Source organism: Poromitra crassiceps (genome assembly GCF_964638095.1).
Source record: "Poromitra crassiceps genome assembly, chromosome: 2".
Taxonomy (NCBI): Eukaryota; Metazoa; Chordata; class Actinopteri; order Beryciformes; family Melamphaidae; genus Poromitra; species Poromitra crassiceps.
Window position 1 is genome coordinate 23,859,378 of NC_139624.1, and position 16,519 is coordinate 23,875,896.

Below are 16,519 nucleotides of genomic sequence, written 5' to 3' on the forward strand. Positions count from 1 at the left end.
CTCACGGGCTGCATCAAATGAGGTGCCGGGCCGGATTTGGCCCCCGGGCTTTGGGTTTGAGACATGGTCTAGAGAGTAGAGACCATTGACATATAATCAGTGTTGTGGAAAACTGTAAATAGTTTACCAAACTACTACACCACAATGAAAAGTAGTAGCCTAGTTAAACTACACAATTAAAAAAAAAGAATTGCTTGTCAAACTAAAACTACTTTCAAAAAGTACTAATGAAGTAATGAATTTCAGTTTCTAATAAACACCAATCACAGTTGTAATGCCTGCTGGCTTGTATAGAAACATCTAGAATTGCTTAAGTAGAAAGCAGACCACGAAGGGACTCGAACCCTCAGTCTCCTCATCTTAAATGAGACACCTTATCCATTAGGCCAACTTCTTCATTTGCCACTAGAATAAGGTTTTGTTAAGAACGTTTATATATACAAAGCTCACTTAAACAGACACACACAGACAGACAGACAGCGGTATAAAAAAAATCTGATTTCATTGTACACGATTCACAATAAAGACTACAGTAGCATATGCAGGATCTAAGTACCTGATCCAAATCATGACATCAATCACAAAGCTCCTGAGGTGCAAAAGGAAAAGACGTAAACAAAAACCCTGTAATTTACCTCTGCTACACATCAACAGATCTGTAGATATGTGGACAACATTTACTTATACAACATTTTGGCTTTCTATCAACTATACAACTTCAACTCTAGGACAATGGCAATCGGATCCAAATGGAGCTAACAGACATGGGTGCACTGCGTACTGGAATACCAAGGACACACACACACACACACACACACACACACACACACACACACACACACACACACACACAAATGGTGGCTGGCCAGTGGAACAAAGACTAAGGTTGACATCACAGCTTTGGCCTTTGGGTTGAATACCTTATGGGGGAACTTGACATGACTGAATATCATTTCCTGGTGTGTGTCTGATGATTATGCAGTATCTGCTTCTAATAATGAGTTAATGAGAGAGGTGACGTCTCTGTGAATGTGATGAAAATATGCAACGCGTTCTCACTCCGAACTCGTACCAGAGCCCCGCTTTGTCAGGCGCCTTGTGCATTTGAGGTAACGCACCCTGGTACCTTATGCGTTTGAGGTAACACGCCCTGGTACCTTGTGCGTTGGAGGTAACACGCCCTGGTACCTTGTGCGTTGGAGGTAACGCGCTCCGCGTGTTACCCCCAGTACAGTGGTGCATATTATGGAACGTACCATGGGCGGTCCGTTAAACCGGCAATGTGGGGTCACGCAGCGGTCAAATTACGCCCTGGGACGCCACAGTTTGGGTTTAGGCAATGGGTAGGTGGTCTTAGGGTTAGGCAATGGGTAGGTGGTCTTAGGGTTAGGCATTGGGTAGGTGATCTTAGGGTTAGGCATTGGGTAGGAGGTCTTAGGGTTAGGCATTAGGTAGGTGGTCTTAGGGTTAGGCATTGGGTAGGTGGTCTTAGGGTTAGGCATTGGGTAGGTGGTGTTAGGGATAGGCATTGGGTAGGTGGTCTTAGGGTTAGGCATTGGGTAGGTGGTCTTAGGGTGGTGTTAGGGTTAGGCATTGGGTAGGTGGTCTTAGGCTTAGGCAATGGGTAGGTGGTCTTAGGGTTAGGCATTAGGTAGGTGGTGTTAGGGTTAGGCTTTGCGTAGGTGGTGTTAGGGTTAGGAATTCTGGTCTTAGGGTTAGGTTTAAGCATTGGGTAGGTGGGTCAGAGACCCTGGGGTCTCCGGAGACCCCTCTGAGACCCCAGGCGAGACCCAGGGGTCTTCAAGCCCCAAACCCAAGACCAGGGAGAGAGAGGGTCCCCTCTCCCCGACTCGGCCTGTACAAAGAGCCCAACGGCACTTGACCTTTGCCTGAACCCACAGGTGCAGAGTGCTTTTTAACGGTCCGCCTGTGGTGTGTTCCATAAAACGCACAAAGTCCCGGGGCGCATTACCTCAAACGCACAAGACGCGAGACAAAGCGGAGCTCTAGTATGAGTTTGGACGAGTGAGAACGGGCTGAAATATGATGCATCTACCTCTTTCACTGAGCTTAGTGGTTATTGGTTATGGTTAAGTTGAGAATATGTTACAGGTGAGCTTTGTGACATTCACGGTCTATTGTCTCTGCATTGTAGTAAGTGCTGGTTGTGAGCGGCTTGCTGGTAGGCGGCAGGTGGTCTGTGGAGCGGTCAGGGTGCCGGGTTGCGGGCGATGCCTGGGTTAACGAAGGAGAAGTTTTTGAACATGGTCTGGTCAACGCTGTTGATGAGGGTCCGGTCAGCACAGGACAGCCTGGGCTTCTCGTTGAGGAACTCCTTGTCAAAGTTACTGCAGTCACTGGCCGATTTCTGAGAGGCCGGAGGAGAGAATGTGAAAACGTGAAATATGTTTGCATCGAAAATGACTATCAGCTTGTGACTGTACTTACCACAGTCGGCCTGTAGGGAGGCTCCACCTGCCGTTGCTCCAGCGCGTTCCAGTCGGTGCCGTGGAAGAAGGTGTGATGCCTGATGTTACCCTTCACGCCTAACCTCTGCTCAGGCTCCCTCACAAACAGCTAGCAGAGCAGACAAGTATATCAGAGCCCAGGTTACATATAGTACATGACATACAGGCAGTGCAGGATTACAGTAATATCATGACTTTTCCCAGGAACGAGCAGTGTGACAAATCACTCTTTTAATTTAACAATTTAACAATCAAAAGAATGAAACATTCATCTTGTGACTTTCAATATCTTAATGTGTTTCTGTCGGGTGGGTCTGTGGGAAACCCGTGGGGCTGGTTTGGTTTCACAAAGATATTTGAGTCTGGTCTGTAGTGTTACAGTAGGTCAGTCTTCATTTTGCTCATAGATTAGTCTAATGCAAGTTAGACAATTTCATCAAAATAAAGATGGACTCATTTTAAGCCAAAACAAACACAGATCCTGTACAAGCCCACAGTGGCCACCGGGATCCCACCTCAGCCGGTGTGCGGTGGCCCTCACTTTCATTGCGCCACGGGGTTTGTTCGACCCTCTGACTCATGTGTTGCAAACATGCTACAGCCACGGACGCCCTCTAGAGGCCATGTGATGAAGCACATCATCTTTCCGTCCTTTCCATTCCACCTGACTCATGACAGTGCTGTGTGTAGTCACCTTACCCCCAGGCTAACTGAGGCCTTAAATGTCTTTGCATACACAGTCAGTTTTTCCATCCAGTTTGTTATCTGATAAAAATCGTTACGCACAGAAACCTTGCACACTGAGTCTGATGTGTTTTATTATCATATTCGTCGCTCTATTCGCAATATGGGACAAATCGCCGTCCTACCATATTGTATCACCCCAATCCCTCCTGAAAATGGATTCGTTATTAGCCTGCCGCAGGCTAATTTCAAGAAGTTTCAAGCACTTTATTCAAAATCCAAGCACCTTTAAAACCTTTAAAACGCCACATTAAAATTCAAGGATTTTCAAGGATTTCCACCACCTGTGCACATGAGAGGGGATTTGTACTCCATACACACTGTGTTTCCCCTTCCTGCACCGTCAAGTTTTCTAGGATGTTATGCTTCAAACGTGATTGACACAACATGAGGTCGTGTTTATTTTTAAACATGTGACAATTTCAGAAACGGGCTTGGTGTGCAAAAGCCTTGAGACCCATGTGACCATGGTGTTGACAGCAGCCCACCAAGTCAAGAGGGAGAGAGCCAAGAGGGGAACACAGCTAACATTAAGCCAATAAAGTCTCTAGTGATTGTTTTGATGACATCAGTCAAAAGAAAAAAGGTTTACCTTGTGACCATGGTTTTGGTATGGTAGTTAGCTAGCTAGCTAATCATTTTATGATAGCCTATGAGGACGGTAACATCGTTGATGCTCCTGTCAACCGGGTTACTCTCGCTGCAATTTCCCCCCATATCTTTTTCTTTTGTTTGCACTCTTGACTGAATGTTCCAAGTAAAAAGTACTTGTATCTGTTGAATTAATCCAAAAGACCAACATTTCTGCTAGAGTAAACAGAGCAGTTGGATGCAGTTAGGCTACTCGGTCGACCATGTTTTCTACTTTGAAAAGAGTCTTAATTTACCTAGAATTCATTGTACCAGATAGGCTAGTCCTGCTTAAATAAGAACTAAACTGCTTTGTGCAACGGAGGAGTTTAGACATCTGTTTGAAGTCTGACTGTTATATCTAAGCCATAGTCAAAGTCTATCTTTGTGAAACCGCCCCCAGTCTCACACAGTTGTGTGTCTCACACTAACTGTGTGACACACACAGTAACACAGTTGTGTGTCTCACACTAACTGTGTGACACACACAGTAACACAGTTGTGTGTCTCACACTAACTGTGTGACACACACAGTAACACAGTTGTGTGTCTCACACTAACTGTGTGACACACACAGTAACACAGTTGTGTGTCTCACACTAACTGTGTGACACACACAGTAACACAGTTGTGTGTCTCACACTAACTGTGTGACACACACAGTAACACAGTTGTGTGTCTCACACTAACTGTGTGAGACACACAGTGTGACACACACAGTAACACAGTTGTGTGTCTCACACTAACTGTGTGAGACTGCCTATTTAGACTGCCTCTAAATAACCAAGAAGGCGACAGTCAAAATGCCAACCTCGACTCAAAATGGGAGTCCACAAACCAATGGGTGACGTCTCACACACACACACACACACACACACACACACACACACACACACACACACACACACACACACACACACACACACACACACACACACACACACACACACACACACACACACACACACACACACACACACACACACACACACACACACACACACACACACACAGCCTCTGACCTTGACCAGGATGTCTCTGGCGTCTTTGGGCAGCCAGCGGGGGTAACAGGGGTCATCGGTGCGTATGGACTGGAACAGTTGCTCCTCGTCGTTGCCGTGGAACGGAGACTGACCGATCAGCATCTCGTACAGCAGCACTCCAAACGACCACCAGTCCACTGAGCTGTTGTACTTCTGACCCAGCAGGATCTAACACGTGCACACGCACACAGACACACACAGACACCGATACACACACACACACACACACACACACACACACACACACACACACACACACACACACACACACACACACACACACACACACACACACACACACACACACACACACACACACACACACAGTGCCCAGCTCAGCCTTGGAATCAATTCAGTTTAAGGTTTCCCCATAGATAACCAGTGTAGTGTTGATCAATCCTACAAAAATATGTAATCAATCAAACTGCATTGTTTGCATTTGGCGATGTATTGGATCCTAGACCCATCCTGACAGTGAGTACGGGTCAAGAAACCTTACCCCATTGAAAGAGTTAGCTTATTTGTGTAAGGTAAACTGTCTGTAGATGGCAAATTAAGCTTTAAAATATGTGGAGGAGGCGTCAGGATCTTCCATATTTCTATGACAGCTGAACCGCTAGTTGGGAACTGGTTGGAATAGCGTGATCCTCCCACGTACTACGTCCTACCGGTGACGCTCCCGCTGTCAGGTGCAAAGAAGCGGCTGGCTACAGCTCATGTCTCGGAGGAAGCATGGTGCTAGTCTACGGCTCTCCCCAGATCGGCAGAGGGTGGAGCAGCAGGGGGAATAATTGGTGAAGGACAATTGGGGAGAAAATGGGATAAAATCAGAAGGGGGGGGGAATTAATGTGTATTATGCATAAACTGTATAACGTAGCCTATATATCCGCTCTGCTGCATAACAGCGATCTTCAGTCATCTTTCCAAAGTATTTTGGTCAAGCTTCCGTGCGAGTGATCGGAAATGACGTGTGCTTTCATTGAAACTGGGTTGGGAAAACGATATACCCCCCCCCCCCAAATCCACAAACTTTCAAGGACCCATGGGAACCCTGGACAATGGCTGGGCCACATCTCACTTTTAATAAAAGGCCAATATCAGCCCCATACCTGACCATAATTTACAATGGCATCTCCAATGCAAACATGTCCTATTGTGTGTGTTCACCTCGGGGGCGATGTAGTCAGGGGTCCCACAGAAGGTGGAGGTCCGCGAGTCCTCCTGCATGTTCTCCTTACACATGCCAAAGTCTGCTATCTTTATATGGCCCTCAGAGTCCAGCAGCACGTTATCCAGCTTCAGATCTCTGCAGAGAAACAGAAGGTGGTGGTGGTGGTGGTGGTGTTTTGTGTACTGTATAATCTCTTCCAGTGCGAGATCCGGTCTAGGCTGAGAACCTAAGAACCTACCTGTATACGATTCCTTTAGAGTGCAGGAATTGGAGCCCACAGACGATCTCCGCTGCGTAGAACCTGCAAGAAGACACAAAGAGGAGATATGGCGTCTTACACCATATACAAAATGGACAGAGTCAGTGTGACGTCACCCATTAGTTTGTGGACTCTAGTTTGGCGTTTTAGCCAATGTCATGTTGGTTCTTCCACAGCTCGTGCGAGATCAGGGGTTTTCCACAGTGCCACCTATGGTCTGTGATCGGCAAGCTGCGAGATCACTAAACAGGCGACCTGTCAATCATGCCCAAAACACAGTCTTTTCTATCATCTATTTTACTCTAAACGGGTGAGTTATAGAAAAATTCAAATTAGCTATAGGTGAAATTAGCTATATAGACCAAAACCGTGTTTTGAACCAGGATGTAAACATGTTTAATCCTGTTGTAAAGTCGGGCATTTTAACATGGGGATGAACGGAGAATGACTCCATTTTGGAACCAGCCTCAAGTGGCCATTCGAGGAACTACAGCTTTAATCACTTCCGCATAGGCCCGAGCTTGCCGCCTCCCGCCTGGTCTCTCCTAAAGGTGTAAAGGAGGGTGACACAAAATGGAGGCGTGTATTCAGCCAACATGTGACGTGTCTTTGGACTGACATACATGGATCTGTGCACGTCAAACTTGTGGCAGCTCTGGATGTGGAACATGAGGTCGCCTCCGTTCAGATACTCCATCACAAAGAACAGGTTCTCCTGGGAAAACAACAAGACAAAGATAGGTGAGAGAACTGCCTGATGAAGGTGTACGGAGTGTGTGGATGTGTCTTGCCCAATCCAAATGCCCAACCTCCTGACTTGTGGACTGAGCCCTCATAGACTTCAGTCGTACGTATCGTGACGTGTTCAATGTCATCATGTCAAGTGTGAAATAAATATATAAATTTAATATAAAAATATAAATAAGCTGCTATGGCCTAAAGACTATAATAAAATGCATTTTGCTTACCTCTATGGCCTGTACTTCTACATAATTTCTGTCATAATGAGGTTGAATTCTATTTCTGGCCTACATGATGTCATGTTTTAATAAAGTCACTGTTTTACACATCTATCTATCTATCTATCTATATATATATATACAATTGAGTATGTGGACTTTGTTTCAAGTTCTGTGTTCGGCCACAGCTATGCCGTTTTATGTGCGATCGGGCTGAAACCTTCAGGGTGTGTAAAGGGCGCCCGTGCGGGTGACCTGACGGAGCCAGATCTTTTAATTAGGCTAATTAGTTAATGATGTGATGTCATCAGTGATGATGTCATCAGTGATGATGTCTGGATGAAGTGTGGATTTGGAGCTGTCAGCATTCGCAGACTTCCCGGGAAAGTGCCCACAAAGTCAGCTAAGAGTCTGCAAGCGCAGGGAGGTCCAAACATTTGGATTGCGCCTATGTCTGGGTGTTATTACCTTGGTCTGGAAGGTGCAGTGAAGGTGTGTGAGGAAGGGATGTTCCCAGGCTAAAGAAAGGACCCTCCTCTCAACCATGGTGCACTCCACGTCATCGTCCATCAGGACCACGTCCTTCTTCAGAGCCTTCACCGCGAAGAACTGTCCGGTGCTTTTCAGCTCCGCTAGAAACACCTGCAAACACAGCGGGAACATCATGACCACTGCTGCAGAAGCTGGACAACTATACAAACATCCACAGAGCATTAAGAAAATTAAGCAACCCAGTCGCCAGAATAAAACGTTGGCATTTTACGTGTCTGAAAACCGGTACAATATCAATGTAAATCTGAAACAAAACAGTGACAAACTTACATTTCTAAAATGTGTTATTTTATGTCCACAAGCTCAACGTAAATTTTAAACAGAACAGCAGTTAATTTGAAAACCTTGCTGCCTTTCCAACGTTAAATGCAAATAAGACAACTTTGGTTAGGTTTAGGCAACAAAGTGACTTGGTTAGGTTTAGGCAACAAAGTGACTTGGTTAGGTTTAGGTAACAAAGTGACTTGGTTAGGTTTAGGCAACAGAGTGACTTGGTTAGGTTTAGGTAACAAAGTGACTTGGTTAGGTTTAGGCAACAAAGTGACTTGGTTAGGTTTAGGTAACAAAGTGACTTGGTTAGGTTTAGGTAACAAAGTGACTTGGTTAGGTTTAGGCAACAAAGTGACTTGGTTAGGTTTAGGTAACAAAGTGACTTGGTTAGGTTTAGGTAACAAAGTGACTTGGTTAGGTTTAGGCAACAGAGTGACTTGGTTAGGTTTAGGCAACAAAGTGACTTGGTTAGGTTTAGGCAACAAAGTGACTTGGTTAGGTTTAGGCAACAAAGTGACTTGGTTAGGTTTAGGCAACAAAGTGACTTGGTTAGGTTTAGGCAACAGAGTGACTTGGTTAGGTTTAGGCAACAAAGTGACTTGGTTAGGTTTAGGCAACAAAGTGACTTGGTTAGGTTTAGGCAACAAAGTGACTTGGTTAGGTTTAGGCAACAAAGTGACTTGTTTAGGTTTAGGTAACAAAGTGACTTGGTTAGGTTTAGGCAACAAAGTGACTTGGTTAGGTTTAGGTAACAAAGTGACTTGTTTAGGTTTAGGTAACAAAGTGACTTGGTTAGGTTTAGGTAACAAAGTGGCTTGTTTAGGTTTAGGTAACAAAGTGACTTGGTTAGGTTTAGGTAACAGAGTGACTTGGTTAGGTTTAGGTAACAAAGTGACTTGGTTAGGTTTAGGTAACAAAGTGACAAAGCGACTTGGTTAAATTAGAGGACTACAAACGCAAATAGGCATTTGGAAGGATCTGGCTCAATCTTCTCAATGTCAGCACTCTCATATGGAGAGGATCATACAGTGTACAAACTAGAAGTAAAAATAAAAGAGAGTAGAAGAAATATACTAGGTCAAACACCAAAAAAAGGAAGAGCAAAATAAATGTGGGCTTAGGAAATGTATCCTGGTAGTAGAGTGGCACCACATATACATGTAGGGTTACGGTTAGAGTGGCACCACACATACATGTAGGGTTATGGTTTGGGTTTGGGTTAAAACCGGTAACCAGTAAAAACTACACCTCCGCCAATCCCACCCTTCATTTTTAAGCGCCAGTGACGTACTTCAACCTGAGACAGTCGTTAGACTCTATGATGTGTATAACGTCAATATTCATGCATCTAGAAATGTGATATATGCCAACGTATTGTCAGAAATTATTATTCTACATATCTGTGGATTCCTGCGACAGTTCACACAACTTTAACACGACATGCATATATTATACATCAAACTCTTGAGCTAATTCTGCTCAGAATGCCAAAATATAAGCGATGTCATGTATAGTTTTTGTTTGGCACAACTCATACTACTTAACTGCTGCAGGCTACCGCATTTCTGGGGGATTTGTTGTTATTGTGATATCACGCTGATTCGTCCTATAAAGCTGATTCTGATTGCTACAGTGTTTGCATGTGCAAAATACCTGCGAAATGCGTTATCAACAGTTATTGCTAACAATGGCTAGCCTGGCTAGAGCTAACCCTAGCTGGTTTCCCAACTGTTTAAATGGAATGCCGACAACTCGGGTGTGACGTCACTCACCTGCGATATTCCTAGTTCCCAATGCAAATGGAATGGAGCATAAGTCTAGCAAGTACAAGTTTAAGTTTCAATTGTTCTATCGTTAGTTCCTCTTTTCCCTACTCTTTGCTGCTGCAATCACCCAATTTCCCCAGGATTGTTTGACCTGATCTCCTCCAGCACCTTGCCAAAGCTGCCTTTGCCGAGCATCTTGTGCAGGGTGAAGTTGTCGATGGTGAACTTGTGCTGGTGTTCCTTCTTGGGCACAGCGTACAGGGGCTCCTCCTCTTCCTCCTTCTCCTCCTCCGTGACCGGCCCGCTCACATCCGCTGGACCGTCCCATGATATACCCTGCACCTCTGGGGAGGCAGAGATAGGTCAGGCGAGGGGTGAAGGAATGGGAACGGGAAAGCAAGAGGGATGCAATATTAAAGGAATAGTTCGGATTTTTTTTGATGTGCGGATGAGGTACTTGTCGACAATCAGTGTACTACATGCAGTAGAATGCAGCCAGCGCGGTCCCAGTTTGGAGAAATGGAGACCAGCCGCGTCAGCCAAGCTGTCAAGTGTGAATGGGGTCACGAGCAAAAACATAAGAAACAACAGAAGAAAAACATAAAATGCTTCCATAGCCTACTGCTCACCTGGCGTAATCCAAGTCTCTACAAGCCCTGAGATGCTAAGGTGACATGAAAATATGTCATTTACATGCTGTTTTTAGCTCAGACATGGCCATGTGCAGCTGGACCCTCACTTCCTTCTTCTCATAGCTTGAGCACCTGGCTCCAGTGCTGATTTCAACTAAAAACTGACAGGGTGTAAATGACATCTTTTCAAGTCAACTTGGCTTCTCAGGGCTTGTGGAGACTTGGATTATGCCAGGTGAGCAGAATGGAAGCATAAATATATTTTTCGTGTTTTTTACATGTTTTTGCTCGTGACCCCATTCACATTCAGCAGACAGCTCTACTTGCTGTCTTTTCTCCATTTCTCCAAACTGGGACCACGCTGGATGCATTCTACTGCATGTAGTACACTGACTGTTGGCAGGTACCTCATACAACCCCAGATCAAAAAATAAAAAATCCGAACTATCCCTTTAAAGGCCTATGAAGAAGAAATAATAGACTTGAGAAGATTTCAGACCTGTTGGAGTTGGCAATATACACACATGTGTTGTCACTTACCTTTGCGTGCAGGAGTTGCTGTAGCGGGCAAACCCATCACTAACTCCGATGGAGCTCGCACCACTCCTGCCTGACCCACGCCTACTGGCCCCTCTCGACCAATGATGTCAGGGTCTCTGCTGGTGCTTCTGGCCTATAGGGGGGAGGTATTACCAGAGTCAGACCGATAGAGTGCCGCAGGGACAAAGTATTTTTGTAGGATTGTGGTTAGATGCCTGAAATAAGGTCTGTGGTTAACAAAACTTTATGAAACTGAGACCTTTGTGTTCAGCAAGATAACCTTCATAAAAGATTAGAAAAACACTTTTATGATTTTTGAAGCGTTAATGCGATTGGGAAAAATCGCAATCGGTCTCAGTTTCATAACATTTTCTTTACCACATATTTCAGCCATCTAACCAAAATCCCCATCCAAACAACCCATTGACTTCAAGACGAGGGAACCTTTAATTGTACATTTTCACAATAGTAACAATAGTATTTTTTCTAAATGAGAAGATAGCCCAGAACTTTGTTTGTTTTTTGTTTGCCTGACCTGCTGTTGGCTCTCGATGCCAGCTAGTGCTTCGGCCATCAGTTTTTGGTTGACCCCACAGAGGTTGGCCACTTTGTTCTGGCATTTGTGGTGGACATTCATACTGCATTCTGAAAACAGAAAACACAAGACGACCACTCTGGACATGCCGCTAAAACCATAATGTTATGAATGATGCAGCAATGAATTACAGTATTAAGTATAGAGAACAGTTGTGCACTGATTACATGGTAGAAAACGTATTCAGCATGTACTGTGAAGTTTCTGACATACATTTACGTTACAAAATGATATTATAATGTGTGCTGATGTAACCGAGGGCTCTCACCCTCACATTTGAGCCCCTGCTTGGCCAGCCCCCACAGCAGAGTCCCACAGTGTTCACAGAAGGTGGGACTTTTGTAGTTGTAAATTTTAAACCTGTGAGGCATGTCGATCTTGAAGCGCTCCTTGGTGATCTGCAACACACAGTGAACACACTCTCACCTGAATGCACAGAAGCCTACAGATAGCCTACATACTGTAACACACAACTTATCATGGCAGACCAGGGGTGTGTTCAATCTGCAAAACTGTGTACACCGTGTGCTATGGTTTCCGGGTTGAACGTCATGTTCCTCGAAACCATAGACTAGAAACGGTGTGCAACAGGCTGTGAGGTACTTTGTCTCCTGTTTGCTGGGGGTGTCAGAGGGGTTACCAAATCAGCAGCGATGTGTATATAAACCCTGCCGTTTACAGAGGCAGTGTGCACAGTGGATCCAACAGATAGGTACTGCCGTTTCTGTTTAAATAAATAGTTTGCTACGTGTTGTCGGGGCTGAACTCAACCCTGCTACACAGGTTTCGCACAGCAAGCAGGGTTGCCAGATCTCGGGAGAGAAACAGCAAACCCGCTTTCAAGAGAAGCCTGAAACTCTGGATAACTGCACATGAAGGCCAAAACAAGCAACCACATTCCTTCTTTTAAAGACACACACACACACACACACGCACGTACGCACGCACGCACAAAATCTATTACTGAATTATATACAGAGTGAAAGCAATTGTGAGAAATTGAAAATGTATTTAATTTGATTGATTGAGACAGCCCATTTGGCCATTTTGTTGGTGGTATCTTCCAGTGTCAGATAGCTGAATAGTTGACTAGTTGATACGGTAGAGGAGAGGAGAAACAAACAGTTGTGCAGTTAACAGAACTGGACAGCAGGTGGTGGTGTTTGATAGCTTCTATTTAAACTGATATACGGGGGTCTAGAAATAAAAATAAAAACTTCAAAAGCAGAAGGACATTTTGAAAACAAGCCCAAAAACCTGAGACTATGAATATTTTTAAGCAACCTTCTGGGGGGGGGGAACAGGCCCAGATTTACTTATAATTAGCAGACATGGCAACTATGGTAGCAAAGCATCAGGCACTAGTTGCACTGTGTCCCTGTAACATACATTATACATTATAATTGTCATAGTCATTGAAAGCGTTTTTACTATTAATTTCTATGAGATAGATGGCTCCACCCATTCTACCTAATTCTTGAGAGAGAGAGAGAGAGAGAGAGAGAGAGAGAAAGAAAGAGAGAGAGAGAGAGAGAGAGAGAGAGAGAGAGAGAGAGAGAGAGAGAGAGAGAGAGAGAGAGAGAGAGAGAGACAAGAACCAGGTGGGAAAGCACCTTTAGGAACACCTGTAGCTTATTCATGCAATTACCCATTCAGCCAATTATTTGGCAACAGTGCAATGCAAGGCAGATAGAGGCCAGCAGCTTCAGTTCATGTTCACATCAAACATCAGATATGGGGAAGGAGGGGGGGGCTGGTCATCATCACCAGCCATGCCGTGCGGTCAAAGTCGCTTAAGGTGTGAGTATTTCTGAAACTGCTGATCTCACAACTTCTCAAGAATTATATTACATTTTTCATTTTTAATACATATTTTGTGGTGTAAAAACTCATGTTACTTAGTAGTAATTATTTAAAAGTATTATTGTTGTAAATGAAAATATATAGAAAAATACTAATTGTGTTATCCAGTGTAGTGGGGGATTTAGCATGTATGCATGTCACGTTCTGATTAGGGGCTGATCCCCACTAAATGTCCCTAAACGTACAGTATCATGCCAAAAAAGTTATGGCAAAAACATGAGTGGGCGGAACCTCTCTATGCTATATGGACCACAACATTTGGCATTTTCTATTGTTCTCATGCATATGAAAACGGCAGGCACGCGGCTGAGGAGGAAGTGAAACAAGGGCGAGAAGATGAAGCAGGCAGGAGGGAGCCGCGATGAGAATGTCATGTAACGATAAGATACTCCTGCATGAGGTTATTTGATTAGTAAGCATTGTAACCACACATTTACAAATCTCCTTTACACATCAGCCACCTCAGAGATCACCTCTGCTCTGAACAATCCACCCATTGTTATACGGCATCGGATGTGACATACATATGTGTGTAAGAGTCTCAAAACCAGATTAAGGGCGAGATTTCTATTTCTGGAACAACTGACAAAACTCACCATTGTTTCTTTGCTGTTGACTGCTGAACCTGCACATGTGGCGATAACTTTGTCGATGCATTTTTTGTGGATGGCTGCATTGCACTCTGGGTGGAGAGAAGATGACGGGATGAGAAAAGAAGAGAAGAGGTGTATCATGTAGGCCTGGGCATATCATTATTATATCCATATCGTGATATGAGACTAGATATCATCTTAGATTTGGAATATCGTAATATCGTGATATGGCCTACTGTAAGTGTTGTCTTTTCCTGGTTTTAAAGGCTGCATTACAGTGAAGTGACTTCTTGAACTTACCAGACTGTTCTAGCTGTTCTATGATTTGCCTTTAACCGCTTAGTCATTATATCCACATTACTTTTTTAAATGATTTTTGGGGCATTTTTGCCTTTATTGATAGGACAGTGGATAGACAGGAAAGGTGGGGAGAGAGAGGGGATGACGTGGCAAAGGACCACGGGTTGGACTCGAACCCGGGTCAGCAACGTGAGGGACTAAGCCAGTGGTTCCCAACCTTAGGGTCGTGACCCTAAGTGGGGTCGCCTGGAATTCAAATAGGGTCACTTGATTTTTTTTTCTTTTTCTTTACACCACACACAATTTAAAACTAGCGAAGATTGTTAGGGTCACTTGCGATTTCTTTCTACCAGGTGAGTCACCGGGACGCCCCGAGTATATTCACATTACTGATGATGATTTATCACAAAATCTCATTGTATAAATATTTTGTGAAAGCACCATAGTCATCCCTACAATATTGTCACAATATTGATATCAAGGTATTTGTGATATTTGATTTTGTCAATATCGTATAGCCCTATTTTAAGAAAAGTGCTTGATATCACACGTGGCTGAACATTTAGCCCACTTCGTATAAAAAAAAAAATATATATATATATATATATATAGTGCCTAAAGATATAGAGAGATATGCTGATTATGATGATATATATATATAGTGCCTAAAAATAGAGAGATATGCTGATTATCCTGATTTTGGGTCCATATCGCCCAGCCCTAGTAGCATGCTGTGATGCAGCCTTGGCAATACAGAGACAGTGAAGAAGAAGAAGAAGAAAAATGCCACTCACGTCTGCATTGGTAGCCCTGCTTGTTAAGACCCCTGTGGTGGAGAAAAACCACAAGAAAAACAGATAAGGGGAGTGGTCAACCAAACATCTATAAATGACTCATATGAGGAGAGCGGGTGTTCGTACCAGACAAACTCCTTGCAAACGGAGCAGAAGGTGGGCTGGGGGAAGAAGGTGGCACTGAATTCGTGACACTTGACCACGTGAATTTTGGCCTGTTTGATGGCGCCGCGTCGCTGATGGAGGGCAGACAGGGCGAACAGACCCTCTCTCTCCTTCTCGGACTCCACATCCCCCTCACTCTGACCCGGATCACTCTGACCCGGACCACTCTGACCCGGAGCATCTGACAGACAGACAGGCAGGCAGTGCACACAGATATGAACATGACAAGTCAAAGACAGACAGGCAGTGCACACAGATACTGTATGAACATGACAAGTCAAAGACAGACAGGCAGTGCACACAGATACTGTATGAACATGACAAGTCAAAGACAGACAGGCAGTGCACACAGACAGACAGGCAGTGCACACAGACAGACAGGCAGTGCACACAGATATGAACATGACAAGTCAAAGACAGACAGACAGGCAGTGCACACAGATACTGTATGAACATGACAAGTCAAAGACAGACAGGCAGTGCACACAGACAGACAGGCAGTGCACACAGACAGGCAGTGCACACAGACAGACAGGCAGTGCACACAGATATGAACATGACAAGTCAAAGACAGACAGGCAGTGCACACAGACAGACAGGCAGTGCACACAGACAGACAGGCAGTGCACACAGACAGACAGGCAATGCACACAGAGAGACAGGCAGTGCACACAGACAGGCAGTGCACACAGACAGACAGGCAGTGCACACAGACAGACAGGCAGTGCACACAGACAGACAGACAGACAGGCAGTGCACACAGACAGACAGGCAGTGCACACAGACAGACAGGCAGTGCACACAGACAGACAGGCAGTACACACAGACAGACAGGCAGTGCACACAGACAGACAGGCAGTACACACAGACAGACAGGCAGTGCACACAGACAGACAGACAGGCAGTGCACACAGACAGACAGGCAGTACACACAGACAGACAGGCAGTGCACACAGACAGACAGACAGGCAGTGCACACAGACAGACAGGCAGTGCACACAGACAGACAGGCAGTGCACACAGACAGACAGACAGGCAGTGCACACAGACAGACAGGCAGTACACACAGACAGAGAGGCAGTGCACACAGACAGACAGGCAGTGCACACAGACAGACAGGCAGTACACACAGACAGACAGACAGACAGACAGACAGGCAGTGCACACAGACAGA

The 16,519-nt window shown here is 44.8% G+C and overlaps 1 protein-coding gene across 1 annotated transcript in view; it reads right to left on the bottom strand.

Annotated features, from left to right (window-relative positions):
• Nucleotides 1-478: 478 nt before the first annotated feature.
• The window catches only part of prkcq (protein kinase C, theta), a 30,270-nt gene continuing 14,229 nt past the window's right edge, over nucleotides 479-16,519 (bottom strand). The window contains exons 5-18 of the mRNA XM_083660027.1: nucleotides 15,307-15,526; nucleotides 15,181-15,212; nucleotides 14,090-14,175; nucleotides 11,899-12,028; nucleotides 11,571-11,680; nucleotides 11,036-11,168; nucleotides 10,032-10,207; nucleotides 7,744-7,917; nucleotides 6,940-7,031; nucleotides 6,296-6,358; nucleotides 6,054-6,192; nucleotides 4,865-5,053; nucleotides 2,449-2,577; nucleotides 479-2,368 (exon numbers count right to left, since the gene is read on the bottom strand). Of these exons, the coding sequence (XP_083516153.1) occupies nucleotides 2,210-2,368; nucleotides 2,449-2,577; nucleotides 4,865-5,053; nucleotides 6,054-6,192; nucleotides 6,296-6,358; nucleotides 6,940-7,031; nucleotides 7,744-7,917; nucleotides 10,032-10,207; nucleotides 11,036-11,168; nucleotides 11,571-11,680; nucleotides 11,899-12,028; nucleotides 14,090-14,175; nucleotides 15,181-15,212; nucleotides 15,307-15,526 (1,832 nt within the window). The 3' untranslated portion in view covers nucleotides 479-2,209. The remainder of the gene's footprint in view (nucleotides 2,369-2,448; nucleotides 2,578-4,864; nucleotides 5,054-6,053; nucleotides 6,193-6,295; nucleotides 6,359-6,939; nucleotides 7,032-7,743; nucleotides 7,918-10,031; nucleotides 10,208-11,035; nucleotides 11,169-11,570; nucleotides 11,681-11,898; nucleotides 12,029-14,089; nucleotides 14,176-15,180; nucleotides 15,213-15,306; nucleotides 15,527-16,519) is intronic.